Source organism: Lissotriton helveticus, chromosome 12 (genome assembly GCF_964261635.1).
Source record: "Lissotriton helveticus chromosome 12, aLisHel1.1, whole genome shotgun sequence".
Taxonomy (NCBI): Eukaryota; Metazoa; Chordata; class Amphibia; order Caudata; family Salamandridae; genus Lissotriton; species Lissotriton helveticus.
In genome coordinates this window covers 426,132,280-426,155,624 of record NC_136073.1, presented here as the reverse complement: position 1 = coordinate 426,155,624, position 23,345 = coordinate 426,132,280, and the positions used below count along the sequence as shown (strand labels likewise).

The window sequence follows — 23,345 nt, the reverse complement described above, 5'->3', positions numbered from 1 at the left end:
AGATTTTACTGAATTGTGGCTCGAGGCGACACTTGATATCTTTATTATACAGAGCCATGCAGGCTGAGGCTGCTGGGGCCCTTCTCCAGACGCAACTTGCCTGGGATCTGGACCTTGATACACCTCTGTCTGATAGGGATTGAACATGGGTTAACTAACTAATACTCACTCTTTCCAGTAATGCCCAATTTCAATTGGTACACTACAACTTCTTCAATAGGACTTACTTCACACCTACAGTTACACTTTTTATCCCTGACACATCCCAAATAGCTGTCCCTAATGAGGCCCAGATTATGACGACTTCCTGCATTTAGCCTGGCATTGCTTCTTGGCGCAGGCACTCTGGTACGAGTTTTAGCTGATATTGTCAGGACTACTCATTTGCATATAGACCCTTCTCCCCAGTGTTGCCTGTTTGGTAATGTCAAAAGACCAAGGGGAAGAAAACTAATATAAATTCCTACAGCTGGTGTTGGTTGTAGTATTGGCCAAACGAAGGATCTCCATTACATGGATGGGTCACCGAACACCGGAGATAATACATTGGCAGAGGGACTTAATGTAGTAGTCACTAGCTGAAGAAAAACACATGAGGTTACACTGATGTGATGACCAGTTAGCAGAGGATTTGGCAGCCTGGAGAGACTTCCGCAATGACCTTCTAAATCAAACTTCGACAGGTCCTCTACGGCAAGTGACTAGGATGACTGTGGGAAGAAACAGATGGATGGGAACCCCACGATAGAACATGCTGATTGAGAGAGTGGTACGGGTTTAGAGGGGTGAGGCTGGATATCCTTCTGAGGTCCCTATTGTGACTGGTACTTTCCATAATATCTTATAAAAAGCTGTGTATGGTATTTGTGTTGCTTTCCTACCATATATGCCACAACTGGCTGCCTGTTTTTTTCTATTGTATTATAAAACGAAAAAATAAAGGTTTAAATAAGTGTCCCGTCAGTTCATTGACCATTGCTAATACAGTCTCTGCATTGAACTGTAATGTATTTCAATTGAATCCTAAAGTTGCAACTGGTTAATCTTTAAAGCCGTGGTCTTTTAAAATTGTCACCCATCTGTTTCGGAATTTAAAATGCTGCTGCAATAACCTCTTCCATTATTTCAAATGGAAAGTGTGTTGGTGGTGTCCACAAACCGCAAGAGGCTGTGTAATCCCTAAATTTCATTATTACTGCTAATTGTTTATCGTGAAAAGTTAAACCCCACCCACCAGTTTGTTAGCCAGTCTGTGCATGCTCTAATGCATAATTTTTACACTTACTCCTCTAAGGACAGTCTGATCGTTTACCATCCTGTCTAAACGAATATATGTATGAGTGTGTGTGTATATATGTGTGTGTGGGTGTGTATATATGTATATGTATATATGTATATTGTTGCAAATGCCCATGAGCTCTAGGGCAGCACTCAACAGTTCGCCTTTTAGTATATCCGCTTGCAGTGATCTTACAGTGGACTTCCTACTACCTACGAAGGATTAAAGATAGCAATAATGTTTGCAAGTCGGCGCTCGGGAACCCACTGAGGGAAAATAATTGACTGCTCCCAGAACTACATGTCCCAACAGGCCTTGGAATATCAGCACGCACTTTGGGAGTCCCACGAAGGGCGAATAACTAATAAAAACACACCTGTTAATTGAATATGTAACAGGGCACCCACAGCGCCATTTCACTGTTTCAATGCCGCTGAAGAAACGGCGTTAGCCATGGAAACTCGTCCGGCATTAGGAAATTACAGCGGGAAGATCACTGCAAGCTGATATCCTAAAAGGCGAACGGGTATTTGGTTAATAAAAAAACCAAAATATATACTCCTGCATAGCTGTAATGAAGTATTTTTGGAGGCTTTCCTTGTATCTTTTGAATTTCAAGCAGTCCGATTGAAGCTCTTCTATTCCAAAGAGAACCTAGGTTTTTTTTTTTTTTAGACCCTTCAGATTTTTTACATAAAGTTTACATTTTCCCATGATTTGACCCATTGTGTTAGCCTTGAAGTATCGTGGACGCAGCCATCCGCCGACATATGCTAGTTTCTTCCTGGAGAAGTGCTTTACAAACTGTCAGTTTCGTGAAGCTTGTATACTGACCATGCCTTGAAAATGGAAGTCCAGATTGTAGCGGAGAAGGGAAAATTGCTGCACGTTGGAAGTTACCCTCCCCACTTGCGCCGATAACTCAAATATTTTGTGCACCCGGTTTACAATTGCTATTGTTTCAATGTGTTGCAGTTACAGAGTTAATAGCCTGTAAGGGTTTTCAGCTTCATGTCTTTCCGGGATTCACAAGCAGCCCATTCAGCCTTTATCAGCTGCTAAGGTGGTTTACCATTCGGAGGCGCGAGGGCTCATGTGAATCAGTGATGTGATAGCAGAAACACACAGTTCTCTTGGATGCAGTCTTTCGGGCTGTTTCCAAAAACCTTCTGGGCAAACTAAGATGGTTGAAACATGAAAAGCATTTGATCTGCAAAACAAGTACTGGATAGAAGTAAATCTTGTTGCTGCAATGAAGCATGGCTAAATGCATAAACAGTTAGTTGTTCAGTCCATAGAAATTCACATTTTAGACGGTTGTATTGCCACTATAACTCAATCGTGAAGCAACTCCTGTTTAAAAGCAAATCCTGTGCCTCACAATTCTCTTACCTTAATTACCCCTGAGACAATATCAACACCGTATTTCTTAACCTTTTAAAATCGAACTTCTATGTCATATAAACATTCGAAAGCAGTATATCCTGTGAAAGCTAACTAAACACTTCTCTTATAAAGCAATATAGTTTATAAAGTTGTAGTTTTTCCACAACTGGTTTACAGCTCCTAGTTGATGTTGGATGACTTTGATTTCTCTCCTCCCTAATGACTTGGCATCCTTTCAATAATCACTTTGAAATGGTACCAACATCTGGATTATTAGTGAAGCATTGGCTGTCGATGGAGCAACTTTTGAAGTCATTGACCTAATGTGTTGTACAGTGGCACTCTATTTGTAGCCTTTAAAAGAACAAGTTTGTATTTGACATTTTTGTTTCACACTTCTACCTGTAGCACGTTGGTCGTTAAGCAAAAATTACCTGGGGTCTACATTCAGCCATCGCATCGTTCTGCATTAAGTAAGGAGCTCTATTCTATTTAAAAATTACTTTACATTTATTTACTGCATGATTACAATTTTAAGGGTGCCTTCTCTATTCCAGTGTGGTTTGGAGTTATATTTATACGGCACGGTCTTTACCAAGATGGAGTCTTCAAGTTTACAGTTTATATTCCTGATAACTACCCAGATGGAGAATGTCCAGTAAGTATCAGTTTGTTTGTCTTCTAATCCTCTTTTCAGTGTAATGTGAGAACCCTATAAAACTCACAGGTCTCTCAAACCTCTGAACATCTATTTATATAAGAAAATGCCTGATGTGCTATGGATAGATTAGTGAGGAGATTACCATTAGAAACTAGATCTACCCTGCAGAACAAAAAAGCAGTAGTTCATGGCCTTGATGTAAGCAAACATTTGTAATTCAATGCTATATGTTAAACTGTATCCACTGAGTGAAGATTTTTTTTTTCTGTACCACCCTTCCCGCAGATATTATAACCCAAATGAGATTGCGGATCTAGAAGAATGGCTAAATCAGTAAATTTAATTTATGAACAAGGGCAGCTATTTCAGCTAACTAGAAGATGGTTAGCAGGTTACATGAAAATGAGCAGGTTTTGGTAAACACTTTAAAAGAATGGGTAGACTTGGGTATCATGTAGTTTTAAAGTGGCTGCTCCAAAAGTTTGAGAATTTAAACAGACTATCTTTCTCTTACTGAAAAAAAGCATTGCAATATCTGTAGCGAGCAAGATCAAAACCTGTGCAGTAAGTGGTTAGTAAGGTCATCAAAGAGTAGGGCAATTTGCATGGTGAATTATTCTACAGATAATTGTAATGCAGCTAACGCTAACTTAGAAGGCTGAAGATCATTGCAGAATGTTAAGATATAATTTGATTGAGGTTAATGGTATTGGTTTTTGGTATGAGGTTATTCTGCTTTCAAAGTTATGCTAATGAAGTTTGAAGCGTATCTTGTGTGTGTTTTGGTAAGTTCACCCCCCCCCCCCCACTCCTCCTGGAAATGGAAACGCATCATATGGAACACTTCATAAACCTATAAGCACAGTCCAGTTTTTGATATTCGGGAGTGAGTATGCCTTTTAACGTGAAAATTAAAGTGTTTTATGAAAAATCGGTTGAAATGCCACTTTTGTGTTGCATGTATGATGTTGTGCCATCTAGGTGATTTCTTTAAACATGGGCTTTTCAGAAAGGTTCCTTGTGTCTGCTAAAACCGTATACGTTGGTAAACCTTATTTGCTAAAGGAAAGTGAGTGGGAGATGTTTATGCACTGCTCTGTGTACTTGAGTGATTTTGAAGTAGTCTAAAGGTAGATGGATGGTCCTGTTTATATTAGTCATTCACCAGCACTAGAGTTTGTCTCCTTTAATCGTGTAAGAATAGATTCCAAAATGAAACTATTTCGAGTTAAAACGAGCAATCCTAAGCGATCCACACGTAAACCAAAATATTTACTATGGAGATAAGTTAATCTAGCCTGTAGCTGAATATTTTTGGTTTTATAAAACATAAGGTGCTGCTATGGTAGGTTAGTGCTCATATCCTCGAATTAGATTTCGAAATTAATCATCCATATGTAACCATGTCACCAGGATAACATTCACATAAATCAACAATACCCGCCCACAAGGCAAAAAGTGTATATATACCGTGTGTAGAACACCAATCATTGTCTTATCACACTGGGTGTATACATCACAAAAATGTAACCTGTTTTAGCAAAAATAACCAGTTTTTTGCTCATGGTTAATTGCTATACATCAATTGCCTTAACAAATTTATAAAAATTGCTGAGGGGAGGAGCCAAGCTCGCGATCGTAATGGTCGCTTTCTAGCTCGGCTCCGTCAGCCTGCCGGCCTGACTCGCATATCCTGCCCCGAAACGACACACTCGAGAAGAAACAGAAACGTAAAGTGTTGCTCCTACTCACCATCTGACCTGGAGGTTCCTGTGTGCCGCGGTTCCGAAGTTATGCCCCGGAGGGACCGGGGCCTCCGCGGTGATGAGACCGGGGCCTCGCCTATTGGACCCAGCCCGGCGTTGATGTAAACGTCGGCCCCGGCCGAGAGCGTGAGCCACTGGCGAGAGACCACTGTGCGAGCATCCTGGTGGTCCTGATCCGGGCTTGCCTTGGCGACCGTGAGGCTGGTGCGGGGCGCGGTGCTCCGAGGACTGATCGTGTGAAGGGGTCCCCCCGCCGCTGCTCCGTCCATCCACCCTGGAGCCTCGCGCCCGGGATCTGTTTGTCAGACACGCCAGCGATAGTACAGGCGGACCCCCGACTTTGGCGGCCCTCCTTTCTGCACAGAGGCTGCCATTACTGGGACCCCCTTAATACCTGAGGGGGTCCGCATCTGTGGGACTGATCCGGGAGTCGCGGAGGGTGGTGACGAGGCTGAAACTACAAAATGGCGGCCATCGAGCTAGGCCGCGGATATCCCCAAGACGGCGGGCTGCACGGGGTCCTGGACATGTGTACGTGAGCCTACAATTGGCGACGTTCTTGGTGCAATACGATCCTTGCTTGCGGCCTTGGCCCCCGTTGCCCCTGGGGGATCGGTGCGGTCCGCCGCCATCTTAGATGGACGGTTCTTCATGGTCCCCTCGTCTCAGTGATGCCACTGCCTCGCCCCCCTCGGTCACGACGAGGGTTACTACTGCTGTCCGTCGACAGGTATGCAAGCAAGTGGCTTTGGAACCTCCTGCGCTTCAATGTTTGGAGTTCGGGGACTTGGATATCGTGCTGGGGCCCGATCCTACCCGAGTGCCCGAGAAGCATGGTGGACTGCTGCATATCTTTGCCTTGATGAGCTCGTGTTTATGTACTGCAAGGGAACCCCCGCTTTCCCGAACGGCGAGACTGAACTCCTGTCTTTTACTGCCCTTGTTAACATTGTTGGGACACTTGGTCTGCATACCCGGACTTTTGTTCTCTTGCTTATGGATTGACCTCCCTGGCCTACGTTTTATTGGAATTTTTTTCATTCGTGTGATTGCCCCGCACCGTGTTGCTCACTTTCCGCTGTCATGTGGTGGGTGGAAATTGTGGCTAAGAAAGGCCTGGGGTGAGATACAATGCTCCCGGTGGGTTGCTGGTGTACAGATCCGTGGCGCAGTTGCCCGTATACATAGTGCTGTGGGTGACCCCCTTATAAGTTCTCTGACGCTCGAGATTGTGTCGTTTTCGTTTAAATGTATTACGATTGTATGGTTGGGCGGAGGGCTCAGGCCGACCGTTTTCTCTGCTCCTTTACTCCGCCCTCCTATTTCTTTATTTCTTTCTGTCTTCATGTCCTTCTTTTTGTCTTTCTTCCTCTTCTTTCTCTTGTCTCTACTACATTTCGGGTTCTATTTAGGGCGACAGGCACGCTGCTGGGGGGGTAGGCCGTAGCCTTCTGCAGGGGTGCTGGGTGGGATGGGTGGGATGGGTCTTATCTGCTGTTTTATTTTCCTTAGTTCTATGGCCCTTTTGTCTCTTATAGGAGCGCCGCGTCTGTCCCTGCCTCCCATGGTATGATTGGGGTGGGGTCAGTATCATCACTGCTCTCCTTCTTGTGGTTAGGCTGCATTTCAATTGCGACTCCCATCCCCTCCTCATTGCTAATAATCCTGCTCTTTTATGTGTCCTTGCTACGGGGTGCTTGTATCGGCGCGGCGTTCTTCTCTTTCAGTCTGTATTTTTCTTTTTCCCATCTTCCTTCCCCTCCCCTCTTTCATTTTTTCTCTCCCAAAGGTTAGTATGACGGGTTAGTTTTAATGATGTCGATATTCCGGTTCCTTTGTTCTATTTCCGATGTACTACTGGGTGGTGGATGTGTATAAAGACGAGTCTCATTGAATATTGATTTGTGTTGACCACATCTGTTCCCATACTGATGTATACTGTAGTGCCACTCCTCCGCGTTGCTGCCCTTTAGCTTTTTTGTAGCCACTGGTTTGCTTTGGGACCCCGGATTCATCTATGCTGTAACCGAGCCTGTTATACTCCTTATTGTAATATTATAAAAATTAACCTTCTTTGTTCCTGTTTGCGGGCCGTCCAGATCCTCCCCCCCCCCCCCCCCTCCTCCCCTTTTTGGGCTGTATTGATTGCGCTCCCTTATGATTGATCCTGTATATTTTCCTTCTGGACTTCTTGATTGCTCTATCGTGTCGTGGCCGGCGGGACTGGTTGTAGGCCCAGATTTGTATATCCTTTCTGTACAAATAAAGGTTTAAAAAAAAATAAAAAAAATTGCTTCCTTTCCACTGACAGTCTCTTGAGAGGGGACCGCGCTTGATAACCAATTACTCACAATCAAGCGGAAATACATCTAAAATAGACGATTAACACCACAAATGTAGTGTAAACGTAAAAAAATGGGAGTCAAAGTGACCCCTCACGGGTGAACCACCCAGGGGAGAGCTGGCAGGTAATCAAGTGTTGTCCCCTCTCGAGACTGTCAGTGGAAAGGAAGCAATTTTTATAAATTTGTTAAGGCAATTGATGTATAGCAATTAACCATGAGCAAAAAACAGGTTATATTTGCTAAAACATGTTACATTTTTGTGATGTATACACCCCGTGTGATAAGACAACGATTAGTGTTCTACACACGGTATATATATATACTTTTTGCCTTGTGGGTGGGTATTGTTGATTTATGTGATTTTATTGAGTGGAGGGCTACCCGTTTCTTACATTAACCCCCTCTGGGCTCCTTATTGATAGATACCAGGATAACATTAACAAACCATTCTTGAGAGAGGAAATACAAATTCGGTCAAATCCATTGTCTTTAAATTAAAGTTTGCTTAGTTCCTGAATGTATTTGGGGGATTGTGGTAAAACGGGAGCATGACCACATTCTCCTCTTGAGAGCCTGTGAAACGCATAGTTAACAAGAAAACAAATGTTGCTTGGGTACTGGCACAGATGGGTGGGAGTGCAGTTAAGACCTAAATATGTTTGTTTTTAAATTTTGACTTATGGAAGTGCATTGTAAGTGTTGCAACTTATTAATTTCAGTCTGTTTTGTTTTAAACCTAGCGCTTAGTGTTCGATATACCAGTCTTCCACCCGCTAGTCGATCCTGTTTCAGGGGAACTGGATGTGAAAAGAGCCTTTACAAAATGGAGGTTAGTTCCTTGTATAGATGTTTTAGCTAATTGGTAAGTCAATATCATGTGTTCTGGTAAGTTAGCTTGATTACCACATCATTCCTTTCCATCCCAGATGCCACCATATGAAAAGTGCCATTTTGAAAGTCTGTTAATACTCGTAAGTACTGCTCCGTGACAGTTCCCTTCACCATTTTCACATTGTGATACTAAACTGTACTTAAGAGTATTTACTCTTTGGACAGTCTTTTTGCATCCAAAATTATTTAGATGCAAGTACTGACGGATGAGGAAGTGGGGAATATGTCCAAAATCAATTCCCCAACCATGTGCAAAATTTGTTTTGTAAAAGTAATATCAACTGAGGTGGTGTACTATGTTATAGTTCAGATTGTTACTGTCTTTGATTCGCGTTACCATTTTTCTATCTTTGTCATTGAAATACAGCTGAAAACTCATAGAATGGTTTTGTACCTTGTCCTGTAACCCTACTCTCCCTTTGGGCTCTAGCTCGATTTTCATAAAGGAGGCCAACATTTTTTTGCAGAGCAACACCCCCTTTTTCATGCTAGATATGATATTATTACTTATGAAACCTTGTAACCTGGAAACCAGTGTTCAAACATTTGGTAGCTTGCCTAGATGACATTAAATTCCTGACCTTGCCCACAAATCCTCCCTCTCCATTCTGCCATTTGACACTCTGGGTTTGAACAAGAATATCTTCCAAATTCACTAACTATTGGTTACCATTCACCAACTCTGGAAGCATGAATAGATTGCTGGCTTACTCTGTTGGTCGTCCTTGGATTGAAGGCTTAGCATTTTCCTTACTAACTCTAGTAAGGACAAAGTAATGGACTTCAAAATGCAGCTTGTATGGGTCGCCTTCATAAGAGTTTAGAAAGGTTGCCCCAAAGCATGCTTTTACTTCCTTACCTGCTTGGCTACGAGTACTTCTTTGCCTACTATTCTGAAGGTTGGGTAGGGGTACCAGGATTGGCAAATCTGCACAAACTTTCTTTAGTGTATCCTACTTGTGACTTCAGCTACCAAAGTTTACCTTTTGTATATAGATTCCCAAGCAATCATACATCACTATGTAGTTTCGAATTATGCATGTTGGCAAGTTGTGTCCTGAAGGTAGTTGGCACAACAAATGGCTCTGAGGGCAGGGTTAAAGAGTTAGATCTGCTTAGCATATCTCTAGATGTGTTTATTATTCTTTAGATATAGATTTTTAGAAACAAATTAAGTGAACCTAAGCACAACTATAGTGATAAACTATGGTCAAATATTTTTATTAATGCCTGTAAGAATAGTGGGTGTGGGTGAATGATCAGTTACTTTCGACTTCGGCTTGGATCTTGAGCACCAACCTTTTACAAACTACACCATTTCACCCTTGTACCTCTTGTAATATTAGCACTCATCCCTGCCTGTCTTGAGGCCCATTGCTTTACTGGTTTTTACATCCATGTCTATGCCGTTTTAAAACTAGAACTAATCCACTCGTCCTTCAACAATCTAACTGTTTTGAATGAGGTTTCTTGTAGAATGCTCAGGTTTTAATGATATTCCCGTTGATGTTGGACCCGGCCTCATGGCGTGGTCCTACCCCTCCCGCATGGCGGGCCCAGGACGACATCGGCCCTCCATCGATCCGCTGTCGCCCCCTTGGCGCTACCCTACACGAACTCTCGACAAGAGCAGCCACCCTGGCAACCCCCGGCTCTCCCCCCTGGTACACGGCGACCCTACGCATCCCAACTCTGCAGGTCCGGCTACCACCCCGGACCACCATGTCAGGCACGACGCCATCTTGGGCCCATCACGTCCCGAGCACGTGGCCACGACCACAGCGAAGCCCCGACATCGAGGCACCAAGATCACCCCCCCCCCCCCAGGTGGTAGAGTGGCCACTCAACGGATCCAAGAGGAGGGGAGTTTCGATGGCCCTCCAGCCGTCCCCGGACGCCTGGTATCGATCGCCCTCCGGCCTCCCTGGGCGCTGGCTCCACCCCCCTGCTGGGTGTCTGGATACCACCATCCCGGCCCCTCTGACCCCAGGTGCGAGGGTCTGGACATCAAAGGACTCCAGTCCTATATCTGGGCTAGCCTGGATTAGGACGCCAGTTGTATCCTGGAGTCGCAAGCCCTGCTGGCGCTGCCGCGGCCCATCTTCGCTGAAACCACCTTAGGAGCCTGCTGGCGCTGCCGCGGTCCATCTTTGCTGAAACCATCTTGGGAGCCTGCTGGCGCTGCCGCGGTCCATCCTCGCTGAAACCATCCTGGGAGCCTGCTGGCGCTGCCGCGGCCCATCCTCGCTGAAACTACCTCGAAGCCTGCTGGCGCTGCCGCGGCCCAACTTCGTCAAAACCATCTTTCGAGTCCTGCTGGCGCTGCCGCGGCTCGACCTTTCGGACCCCCCCAGCTCGAGGATTGAGAGCTGTGCGCAGGGCATCCCTACGCCCCACCAGTACTGAGACTGACCCGCTACCCTGTTCCCTGCTTACGAGACTTTACGGATCCCTCGATCCGCTTGTACATATTGCCGAAGATAATCAACCTTTATTACTGATAAAGCCTAAGAACTTATCCTCTTGTGTGGTGTCCATTTGTAGTGGTGTGATTGCTCTGCTGTACGATTATAGGAGAGGAACCTCACCCAGGAGGCCTCTCGACAACGCTCGGCCACTTCCAGAAGGAGGGGTGGACCTAGGGGTGGTCAGTCAGACATCTTCTACCTCCCCGGGATCACCTTTCTAACAGTTGAGAAAAAAACACATACTTCAAATGTTCTGACCTTTTTATCTTGATCCCAGATATTTAAGGCAATGTCTCAAACATGGATGTATTTCTGGAATAGCAAATTGTAGGGGTTTGTGCTTTTCAACTGAAAGTTGATCTTGATCTATTTGCTTTCTAGCAAATTGGTAGAATTGCCATTCTAATGCAATCCCTTAAAGTACAGGAGTTGAACTGAGGATGTTATCCTGTCTATCTGTGGAAATGTGTTCATTCACTTCATAGGATCCTATTTGTCTACGTGCTAGTGCTCCACCTAATTGCCTCTGCTGCTAAGAGGTGGTACTATGCTTTAGGATCTGTTACTTCAAGACCGTTGCAAAAAGAAGAGGATGGCTGCAGACTGCTATTAGTGAGCCAACTAGTCTGCCCTCTCTGGTCACTACATCCGCATTCTAGTACTATTTTGTGGAGCTACTGCCTAAAGAGAAGTTAAAGACCTACACAAAGTTTTCGAAGATATGATCACTTTTGACCACCAAAGCACACCACTGACCTTTCGGCCCACAGCTAAAGCTACATTACTTTCTATTAAGTTTGCCTGGCCCTGTTTAATATCTAGTGCAGCTCATCTAGGATCAAACTCTTACAGGGTCTTTTCCATTTACCTTGCATGTAGAATCCAAAGTAACTACCTTTTTGAAATCTGTGGACCTGAAAAAAAAGAATCCCCCAAAGTCCAGTTCAAGATAGCCAACAGTGATATTTGAAAACTGGCAGCGGCCATATTGATCATGTGTACAGCAGAAATGTTTTCTGTGCAAAATGCTCTAGTGCTGAAAAGTGGTGAACCCCCCCCTAAAAACATATCGACCGCTTGCCACTACCAACCGTTATCTCAGTGGGAGGGTTTTAATTTAATACAGTGGCAAAAATGAAAAGACAATCCATACTCCCTGTTTCACATGGTTACAGAATGTGATTCCACTCTTTTCAATCCAAAATAACTATTTAGCATGTCCATCAATTGTCGTTATCAAAATACTAGTGCTAAAAGACCTAGCCAAAATCACACCTAGTAGGTATGTTCAGCCTTTCCCAGTGGTGGTTGGGAGATGCTGCTTTGTTAGTGCATTGAAAACGGAATGTATTCCACCGTCCCTGGGTGATTTTGCAAGACATGCCACCTGTTGCCACCCACCCTCACATCTGCACCAGGAAGAGAATGTGATCAATTGGAGGGCGGTTGCTGAGCATCTGATCTTTCTGGTGAATGAAAACTGTCTCCCAGTGAGTTAATTGCATAGACGTTCACTTCATGGACTTGGTGAGTGACTGTCACCCAAAAGAAAATGGAGTGCACCGGGTGGAGTAAATTGTATAATTGAGATTAAAATGTACTCCTTGGCAGAATCAATTGAGGACGTAATGGGCATGACTTCTGTGACCGAAGTATGGAGGGAATCTAAATACTGTGTTTGGGATTTATCATTTTAGGCATTCAGTAATGTTACACTAAATAATTGAGCCAAATCCACTAAGATTGGTGGTTGGTCGAGCGCATACTGCAGAAGGTTATTTTGGAGGCCGAAGTGGCTTCCCCAGTGGTAATACAGCAGACTGTTAGACTGCCTACCTAGAGAAAGATTGAATTTGGATACTTTGCTGGCTGATACTGGCCAACTTGATTTCGTAACTAACACTGGCAGCACAAAATCTGACATTTGGCTGAATTGTTCCAAGTTCTGTGTTCTATGCAGCACCTCAGGAAAAATAGACCGAAGCTACAGGTCTTAAAGGAGCTGTTGTCCCCTAGGGTGAGGGCCCCTCTCTGGTTTCCTACAAAGTTGAGAACCCATGATGATTTGGCCATTCCCAAATTTTGAATTGGCTTGGGAGTACCCATTAATGAGGAAACTTTATGCACAGCGACCTGAGTGAGGGAGCCGCAGTGGGAGTGATTGGGTAGGTTTGTGTAAAAAGCTTTTAAATTACAGGTTGTATAAGGTAGAGAACAGGGGAATCCTGGACAGTGCTGAGATGTTTGTCATTTGAGTATTTGTAGCTGTGTTGCATACCAAATAAGAGTGCCATCTGTTTTCTCTTCCTTTGCATGATATTGCTTGTTAATAAACAAGTTAAAAGTTCTATTTTTGTGGATGATGGACGTGAAATCTTGAGTATGATTGTGGGGGCTTCAGTAGGTTTGGATTGACTAAAATCAGAAGCCTTACATTTCATTTCTTTCAGGCGGAACCATAATCACATATGGCAGGTACTAATGTATGCTCGAAGAGTCTTCTACAAGATTGACACAGTCGGTCCCTTAAATCCAGAAGCTGCAGTACTGTAAGTTAATTTTCTTCTTCTCCACGCCAGATTATGCATTTTGAGTGGTTTCATTTAGTTTTTGTTTTGCAGGTATATTTTGCAGTCTGAATCAAACTGAACGTAAGCCTGATCTAAAACCAAATTAGTGAATGAGCAGTACCACACCGGCACCAGATGTTGTGAATGTGCAGAAGAATTGAGCTTCTATGAAGGGGAAGAAATCAACACGTTTATGCTTCTCCCATTTTAGAAACCTGCTCTGTATTTCATTTGTATGAGCACCTGAAGTCTCCTAGGGTTCATACTGTAGCATGTTTTCTTCAGCCTCTATATAGAGCGCCTTGCTGCTCTATGAACCAATAAAACAAACAAAATGAACAAATTTACAGTCGACAGACCCCTCTGCTTGAAAGTCATCTGTCATCCAATGCATAAAGCACTGCCTTCATCTGGGTGCCCAGTACCCCTCCAAGCTCAAACCCACTACAACAGCATTTTGGTTTGCGAGAACAAAGCGCAAAATAGTACAAACCTCGCTCCATAATACCAATATTGACTGCTTCAAACCTCACATTTGCTCTGAATGCCAAGTCATTTGGTTTTACCCTGGGCATCAACCTAATTTACATAGAAAATCTTTCCAAAAACTGCCTCTCTTCCAAAGAAAGTAGAACAGTTTATTCTAGTAAGGGACTGTTCAACTGCTGTTCAAGCCCTTGTACTCATCTGCATGGTGGTACCTCCCTGCTCCATCGTCCCCATACTCCACATTTGCCACATCACATCATGGCCTGAGAAAAATTACTGCATCACCACATCCTGATGGAACACCATTGGCCTCCCTTGCTGCCCCACATTTTGTTCAAGACCAGATTTATCATTTACAAAGACATTACAACCAGAACCCCTGCTTATCTTTAAGATCAGCTCACCATCTCTAGTTACTCTTGAGACCCCCACATCTAGGACACAGTGAGGCTAGACACTAAGTTGAAAAATAATAAACAATAATAATCTATGAATCCAGTATCTGGAACAACATCTTCATATCAGTCCGGATTTTCCCCAAAGCTTCGTAAATTTTAGTAAAGAATTGAATACTCTTTGGAAAAACCTGTACCACGGTGCAGTAAGAGTGCATTTCTGATCCCATAATCCAACTGCCTCATCATTTACCCTGTGGATCACTACACTGCCTTTTGGCTAGGTTTGGGTTATACAGATACCACATAGTGTATGTTCAACAGGTCTATCTCAATACTGGTCTAATTTCCTACACATTTAATAAAAATGCATTGTCTGATTTTGTTTTTCTAAATGCTTAATTACAGGTTTCCCTTAGACAACTGGGTGGTAATATGTACCAGGTATTTTCATTCTAATACTGGGACAGTACGAGCTTTAGGCCAGAAATGATGAGATAATGTGTGGCATCTGGGTTGCTGGGCTGTTAACTATATGCTCTTCGAATCTTCCCCACCCCCCTTTTTCGGTTGAGCGTGAGCTAGCGCACAAACGCTGCTCTGCGAAGATCTGTGGCAGTTCAGTATGGAGAGAAGCTTCGCCCACTCCCCCACCCTTATTTTTCATTGGCTTGGGTGTTTGTCCTTTGTAAATGCTGGCTTCTGATTCCTTATGAGGCTTGCTAGTCCCACCTAAGTACAGCCATGTCTTAATTTGTATCCTCCCTTGGCTACTGGCCCCTTTACTTGGTTGTTACACGGGGCGTGTACTATTTCCTTTAGTTTCTCCATTCACGCAGCTTTGTCAGTACCTTCTCCTCTCCCACCCCCACCCTCCCTCCAGTTGTCCGTGATGCCAAGTTGCCATCCATTTGCAATGCAATAGGTCTGGCGTAAACCTATTGCATTGCAAAAGCATGTTATTTTTGGAGATGGGTGCACAGTAGGGATATCCTGTAGAAGGCTGTCACCGATGCTAGCCACCCTTCTCGGGTGATCTGGTACACCCCACATGCCTGATGTTCAAACTAATGAGCAGAGACACCTTCCTCCGCACCTTTATGAAATCCCATGTGTCAGTTACTGGGTGTGACATCCACTGCAGGCGCCACGCACGCACATGTACAGAGTAGGTGGCTTTGTGTGGAGGCTGAGCCAGGCCCATAATAAACAAGGATGCAGACCTCTGGTCCGGCGTTCCCTCAAGACCGCGGTAACTGCAAAGAATAAGGGAGCGGGGAGGGTACAGCAGTTTGTGGAGGATTGTGGATTTCCAAATAACGCTGAAAAGCTTTGATTTCAGCTCTTAATTCTTTCCTACGCTTTTCACTGCATCTCCCTCTTGATTGTTTTCTGTTTTCCTTTTTTTCTCTCCTCCATGCTTTTCTCTTAAATTTCGCTAAATCAAAGTTTAATGTCAAAAACCAAGTTCTAGCAGGGCTCAAGTCATGTAAATTATTAACCTAGGCAATTTTATAATATGAAGTTATATCACAGGAAGTGATGTTAAAGTCCTATCTTATCCTCACATTAATGGGAATGCATCTAGTTCACAGTCTGAGCTGGGGTACTGTAGTGTGTGCTATTCATGATGAAATGAACTTAAGTAAATGTAAAAAATGTGTACATATCTAGATCTGAACGAAAAGGTCTCTACCAGTATATGGTGTTCCATTTTTTGTTTGAAAAATATTGCGTCTTAAGTATTCTTTTCAAAAGTGTTTCCCAAATGAAGTTTTTTTTTTTAGTATTTTATTTTTGTTCACCAAGCAGTAGTTACAGCCACATCAATTATTACAATGAAAAAGAGATACAGTTCACAATACACGTACAGCAGTCATTAAGAAGCATGTTAAGACATCGTCTGCCACAGCATCCAATTAGAATCCCTGGAGTCCGCCAACAGTATCATATCGGTCTCTCTGTCCCTCTGTCCTACTATTGTATTAATATTTTTGGGCCTCTGTGCGTCTGACCCCATTAGTTAGTTGCCCAAATGAAGTTAATAAAAAATCTGTAACCCGTTAGACAAAAGTAGGGTTATTCACAAACTGTTTTGTAGTACTACAAAATGCTATTCACAAACCTGTGTGCAGTGTTTTGACCTTCGCCTCTCCTATCTTTTTCTGTGCAGAGATCTCTTCCCTAGTACGGAGTTTCTGCCCACATAAGTATACATTTTAGTAGTAAATGTGGGAGGAACAGGAGTGGCTGGGGGAATAGTTACTACTAAAGGTGATGGGGAATAGGGAGGAGCAACTAGTGTTTGGGGGTGGGACATCCACCTCCCGATTAAGACTAACCCCATTCCTATTCACAAACTGCACTTCTAAAATTACTACAGCCATGAAGGGACCACATTTGGTAACTCTGAGCTAGAGTACGCCCAGCATCAAACATGGCCAACCATTGGCATAACACCCTTCTATATAAATGAATTGAGCCAGGAACTAAAACCACATACAAAATACTGTAAAACAAGATTCTAATAATTTGAATAGCAAAAAATATAAATATAATTTAATGTTAAAAATACCAAAAATAGTACAGATTTGTTTGGGACAGAAGTCCTCTGCCTGGTAATGGACATGCACCCTTACCTTGAGTGCCCTACTGTACTGATGTCTGGATCCTTAATTCTGATTTTTGTTTTCATAGGCATACATGTATCATGTGTGCATTGGCATAGTCCTGTCTTACGGATTGCAGTCTTGTTGAACCGGGAGGGGCATCTACAGCGCTTCCCTCATAGTAGTGGACTGCTACCATCCTCACCAGGAATTATGCAGCAGAAGTAAGGCCATAGCAGCGGATTGCATAGTGATCAGTAGTAGTGAATGGGTCCTTTTTAGGGAGGGCCTGGGCAGCGCATGTGCTGCTCTATGAGGCATACTGTAATAAGTATGGACTTGAAGCTCTGCCCACTCATTGCCCATATTTTTCTTTGGCTCGTGTCATTGTTGTAAAAAAGTGCCCTCTTTCTGCATGGTTGCCCCCACTTTTTGTGGAAGTGCTTTTTCGGAGTGTGCCCTGGGCTTCTGCCAACCAGGTACCCAGGACCTATTTGCCCTAAAACTGCATTGAAAACAAAACCCAATTGGCATCTCTGGCCACAGGTCAGCCCCTGGTAAATGGTACCACAGGTACCCAGGGCACTGAGACCAGGGAAGACCTTGATGGGCTGCAGCACTAATTGTGCCACACTTAGAGGCCCTGTACTATTACACTCACACACTGCCTTAGCAGGCTGCATATTTTGGTGCAGAACAAGGTTGAGTCACCATGGCACACATCCCTGTGTGCCATGCCTACTACCCACTGCCCTGGCATAGATTGGTCACCCCTCTAGCTGGGTGCACTATACCAGTGGTGAGGGGACCGGTGCATGAGCCTGTACCCCTACAGTGTCTTTCCATTCTTAGACATTGTAAGTGCAGTGCTACCATTAAGAGTATATGATGCTGGGAGTCTGTCATTACGAACTCCACAGCACCATAATGGCTACACTGAAAACTGAAGTTTGGTATGAACTTTCTCAGCACATTAAACCCACACTGTTGCCAGTGTGGGATTTAATGAAAAATGCACACAGAGTGCCTTAGAGATACCCCCTGAAAAGCGACCTACCCCTAGTGTCCAGGCTGAGTGGCTGCTTTCAGCTGCCACCACCAGACATGTTTCTGAACCCCTGGGTCAAGAGCCTGCTGCTCTCTGGGGCCTGAAACAATGCACATCCTGGGACGAGGTGCCATGCCTCCTCCCCCAGGATGGGCAGGGTCCACGAAAGGGAAGCTTCAAAGGCTTGCCACCTTTCTGAGATTCCCCAGGGCGTTTGCTGCTTTCAGCAACTGGTCCCCACTGGTTCTGAATCACACTTTGCTCAGGAGAACCAGCGGGAAACACGTGAGGAAGAGATGTGTGCCCACTTCGGCCAACTCCACTCCTCTGGTGGGGAAGGCAAGGTGAAGCACAACTCTGTCCTGCCATCTTGCAAATGGGGGTGACCCAGCCAACCAGGGAAAGGCTTACGCCCCCCCCCTCCCGGAGGGTGGCATAACAGAAGGTGTACCCACCGCAGGGAAGGGACCCGTTGGTCCCAACCTTTTTATCTACCTGGAACGTCCCTAAACCTATTTAGGGGCACCCCTGAACCTTGCTTCCTCGGACAAACAAGAAGAAGAACAGCAGGACCGAACAGCCGTGCCGGAGCTAATGAGGAGGATGCCTGCTGACTTGGCCCCAGCCCTACCGGCCTGTCCCCACATCGAACCTGCATAAGCAAATCCCCGGTGTGTCCAGCAGCCTCAAGAACCCAGAGGACCTGCCTTCAAAACAAGACTCTCCCTTGAACACTGGATATGTTCACCAACAGACTCCAGCTCTAGCAGGATCCGCGAGTCTGCATCACTCTGCACCAGACGCCCCCGGCCCAAGTGGCCCAACACAAAGAGGTCTCCCCGGCGATCCTGACCCGAGATCCGGCGACCCCTGACCTGCCTCAAGCCTCCAGCCAACACCTTCAGACTGAAACCGTAAAGTCCCCCCCCCCCCCCACGTCGACCAGGAGCTGGTAGGAAGTTCCGACCGTAAAAGGCACCCCTGCAGCGGACTCCCCCCAGCCTTGGGTGGCCCGACCGACTGCCTAACCAACCCCCAGCATCCCAACTTAACTCTCAAAGTGGTGGAGGCACCCAGAAGACCTTAGTCCCCAAGACTGAAGTGTGTTTGCAAATCAGAGACTCCCCATTGAAAGCTACAGGGCTCCCGACGCCAAAACCGCACTATGCTGCCCCCGTGCCGCTGAGGGTGCCCCTTTTGTGCATGCTCAAACCCCCATTTGCCCTGCGCTTAAGTTCAGGAGCTTTGCTACCACAACCCAGTGGCCTGCTTGTCAGCAACCACCAACTGGAAGACCCGTATCCCCCTTTGGAAAACATTGGGCCTCAGCGCTCTGCACCCGGCTGCCTTCAGGCCGCTAATGGTGAAACAATAGTCCGTGTTTGACCCTGGGTGACCCCTGCGCTAACCCCAGAATACCAACTCCCACAATAAAGTACTTGCCTGTTAACCGATAACACTATTTTCCTCCATAGGATAACTAACTGTTTCTCTATGAAAAGTTTCTAAGTGTGGAGTTTGAAAATCTATGAACCTTTAAAACTGTAACTAAATAACAAACGCTTTTACTTACCTGTTTACAGGAAATGTCCCAGTGCTTTATCCAGGTATACTGCACTGTGTAAGAAATGTAATCTGTAAAGTAATCTACTTGACATTATACAAAAAAGCCTGTACAAAGTATTTGTACAGCATATCAAAAGCATTGCACTACCAGTAACTCGACTGTAATCAAAGTGCATATGCAATTCAAACTGCATTACTACTGTAAACTATTTAATGCTTACCTGTGCCAGGCTTGCTTTGCTCTAGAAAATAAAATAATTTAAGATTATAATATGCACCTGGTTTAGAATACACTTTTAACATGCTTTGAGATCTTGTTTTTCAATTTGGTGCGAACCTGCTGTTAAACTTCCATACTTACATCTAAGAATACAAAGGGAAGGCATACTATAAGCTGGAAACCTAGATTGCAACTCCAACTATTTTTACATGGATCGCTGTGTGCTTTCATATGCCTTATAGAGCACATTTAAACATGGGCCAGTTGGCGTGATGATGCAATTGGTGTGTATTGTTGGGGCTTTAACAATTGTAATTTATCTGCTATTGTTTATGTTCTAGTTATGAAAAGGACGTCCAACTTTTTAAAAGCAAAGTGGTGGACAGTGTTAAGCTATGCAACAGCCACTTGTTTGATCAGCCAAAAATACAAGATCCCTATGCAATTAGGTGAGTAAGATGTACAATATTGATCTTGCAAACCTTTTGTTGCAGCGATTGTGTCTGATTTACATTTCATATGCTAGTTATAAGTGGTCTGAATATTTCAGTAGCCTATGTTGTAACTTAGTTGCCATGTTCTCACAAATATCTGAAGTCTCCTCCCTCTGTCTAGGCAAAGCCTGCGTTTTTCCTTCAGGCTCCTGCGTGGGTTAAGTGTTGACATGCTTGCAATAACGCCATAATCACCTGTTAAGCACACATTTAGTTTATTCCTTGCCCATTTCCTTAGATTCTTTTTGTAAGTGGCTTAATTTACTTCCACTCCCTGGCCGCTGCAGTAAAAATCTATATTCCCATCACACTGGAGCGTCAACCCTGCTTTGTTTCAGTTGGTAAACGATTGAGAACTATTTCTTTAGGAGAAGAATATATCTGTCATTGTGGTAGTTGATTATCTTATCAAAAGCTAGGTAGATCAGTGTTTGCACTGGGATTAGCAGATTTCTGCCATGAGCAGGTGTCTCCTCACGCTGGTGGGCAGTGCGAGGAAAGTTGCACTGCTCAGGTGTGAGTAATCTTAATTTGTCAGTTCACTTAACCACTAGAAATAAAATAAATGGCCCATTATGATGGTTATTTACAACTACTGGCTCTTTTCTTTGGCTCCTCCCAGTCATCACACTGGATCTTGAAACTTTCAATAGCTCTCATGCCATCTAACTCATCTACTCTGCACCATCTCCGGATGTGATTACTCTGAGCCACGCATAGGTGCTTCTTTTTTGACGGGGCCCACAGACTAACAAAGTTTGTTAAAGACTGTGTGCTAGAGAAATGTCTTACCCCGTGGACTTCAAGCCATGCCACAAGCAGATGTCAGTCCCAGACCCGCAAGACGTCGGTCTTTGCACACATCAGAGAGCACCATAGACCACTAAAGTGTGAGGCCAAATTCTGTTGAACCCAAACCGGATAGTTCTGCTCTGAAGTCCTGAGGTAATTGGTATTGATCTTAGTCATCCTCTGGTGAAACGAAGTTGAGGGACAAGTAGAAGCATAGGCAAAAAGGTTTCACCCCCTTCCTGCCACTCCTTCAGAGAACTTCTGCAGTTGGGATTACAACTGCCCCAACTCTCCTGGCATCTTTGGACTCTGCTCAAATTGCAGTCTTTGGAGCTAGTGCTTCCCAGGTTTCTCATGCTGTTGACACTGCAGCCTATTGAGGTGTTGAGGGAGTCAATGATTCAATTGTTTAGCAGTTCTGTTTACCCCCCCTCCCTTAGCTCCTTTAGGCCCCATGAATCAATGGGGGCATAGAGACTGTCCTACCAGCATGTCCTTCTCCTGCACCAGCCCACAGTTTAACTTACCGCAGGCCCTGCATGGTTTCCTGGACCTTTGTCTGCACTAGTTCTGTGTGCGTAGGTACCAATTCCGGGGTCTCATCTCGATCCATTTTTTTGCACGTTCTTAATCTATGGGTCAATAAGAGACCACAAAGGCTCAGTCTACAACAGTGTAGCATAATGTTGCGGTGTTCTACCAGTACGGCTAGACCAATACATTTCACAGTAGCTGTCAGGTATGCGAAATGGTATATGGCCCACCACACATACTTCTAGGGAATTTTGTACTTGGTAATCTTCTCCCAATAAAGTCTCAAACCTGAACAAGACCAAAGCATGAGGGGAAGATCAGTACCTAGGGTAAGTAGACAGTGCACATGGGTAGATCCTCCAAAGTGTGTATATATAGTGTAAGGTAAGCTATTTAATATATAGAATCAAATCTGTTTATATTACACATTGCTTGTGATCTTGCGGGGGGGGGGGGCATGCAATGACCAGACTCCATTCTGAGTCGTGTAAGGTACGTTATGCATCCGTTTCCAACTGGAGTCTGTGTTTAAGCCACTTTACATCTGTGTTGAGAGAAGGAAGTATACACCAAGAATAGCACTTGTCACAACGCATACCAATACAACGTGTACCATTACAACGCAGGTATTAGTATGCGTTGTCAATTACAACAAGATACCATCATAACGCAAACTTTTATCCTGACTATGCCTTTACCACGCATGACATGCGTGGTAAAGGTCTAGTCGGGGTAAAAGTTTCTAAGGTAAATGACAGGCCTCTCACTACATTTACACTACCCAGCACGACCCCCTTACACTACCCTAAACCCTATAACCTTACCCTACACTACACATGCACCACTACACTACCCTAAACCCTACTGCACTACCCCAGCACAACCCCCCGACCTCCAGTCCTGTCCCTACACTAAACCACTACCCAGCACGACCCCCCTACACTACCTTAAACCCTAAAACACTACCCCCAGCACTACATCTACCTCTCTCTTTCTCTCTGGTTCCTCTTTCTCTTTCTCTCTGGTTCCTCTTTTTCTCTTTCTCTCTGGTTCCTCTTTCTTTCTTCTTTCTCTGGTTCCTCTGGTTTCTCTCTCCTCCCGCTTCACGTCTTCTTAAGGGGGGGTGCACGTCTTTATGAGGAAAACATCCTCCGTTTCCTTACGACGTAGATAATCTAAATTTTTTTAGAACGCATGGTCATTTACTATACATTCCTTTACAACGATATTCGTTGTAAAGTCATGCGTGGTAAAAGACCATGCACTCTAAAAACAAAATGCGTAGTAAAGACTTCCATGGTAATGCATGCGTTGTAATGGTATCGCAAAGTAAAAAAAATCGTTGAAATGGCTGTTTACCATACACCAATTTTATCAAATGTCTAGAATCCCCCATTATTTGTAACATTTGTATACATGCATCCCTGATAAGTTCAGCCAGTTTTGTATAACATAATACATTTAATACTCTTTTAATCTGTAGATATGTTAGGACTTGGCCTTAGGAAGAATACTGAGGAGCTCATGAAATAAAAAAAAAATAGTGCTTTGCACAAATAAGAGGAAAAACACTGATTATGTAGAACACCCATTAGGAAGATCGCATGTACTTGGTCAATGCTCCAGGAAGGAGCAATCACAAGAGAAGGGAAGCCTACTGGACTCCAGCCATTTAACAATTGCATACGAGAGTGACAACAAAAACTTGTGGTATGCTGTGGCTGGTTTGTAAGCCCACAACATTGTAAAGGATCTCTCGCAGCATAGCTCGAGCAGTGTATGCGAGACCTAATAAGGACGTCAACCGTAAAGGGATCCCCCCCAGTGGACGC

General features: G+C 44.4%; 1 protein-coding gene across 4 annotated transcripts in view; it reads left to right on the top strand.

Moving 5' to 3' along the window:
- The window catches only part of AKTIP (AKT interacting protein), a 98,166-nt gene that overhangs the window by 60,828 nt on the left and 13,993 nt on the right, over positions 1-23,345 (top strand). For all 4 annotated transcript variants that reach the window (XM_078671235.1, XM_078671236.1, XM_078671238.1 and 1 more), the window contains 5 exons: positions 3,074-3,138; positions 3,223-3,323; positions 8,178-8,266; positions 13,247-13,345; positions 20,035-20,142. In XM_078671235.1, the coding sequence (XP_078527361.1) occupies positions 3,074-3,138; positions 3,223-3,323; positions 8,178-8,266; positions 13,247-13,345; positions 20,035-20,142 (462 nt within the window). The remainder of the gene's footprint in view (positions 1-3,073; positions 3,139-3,222; positions 3,324-8,177; positions 8,267-13,246; positions 13,346-20,034; positions 20,143-23,345) is intronic.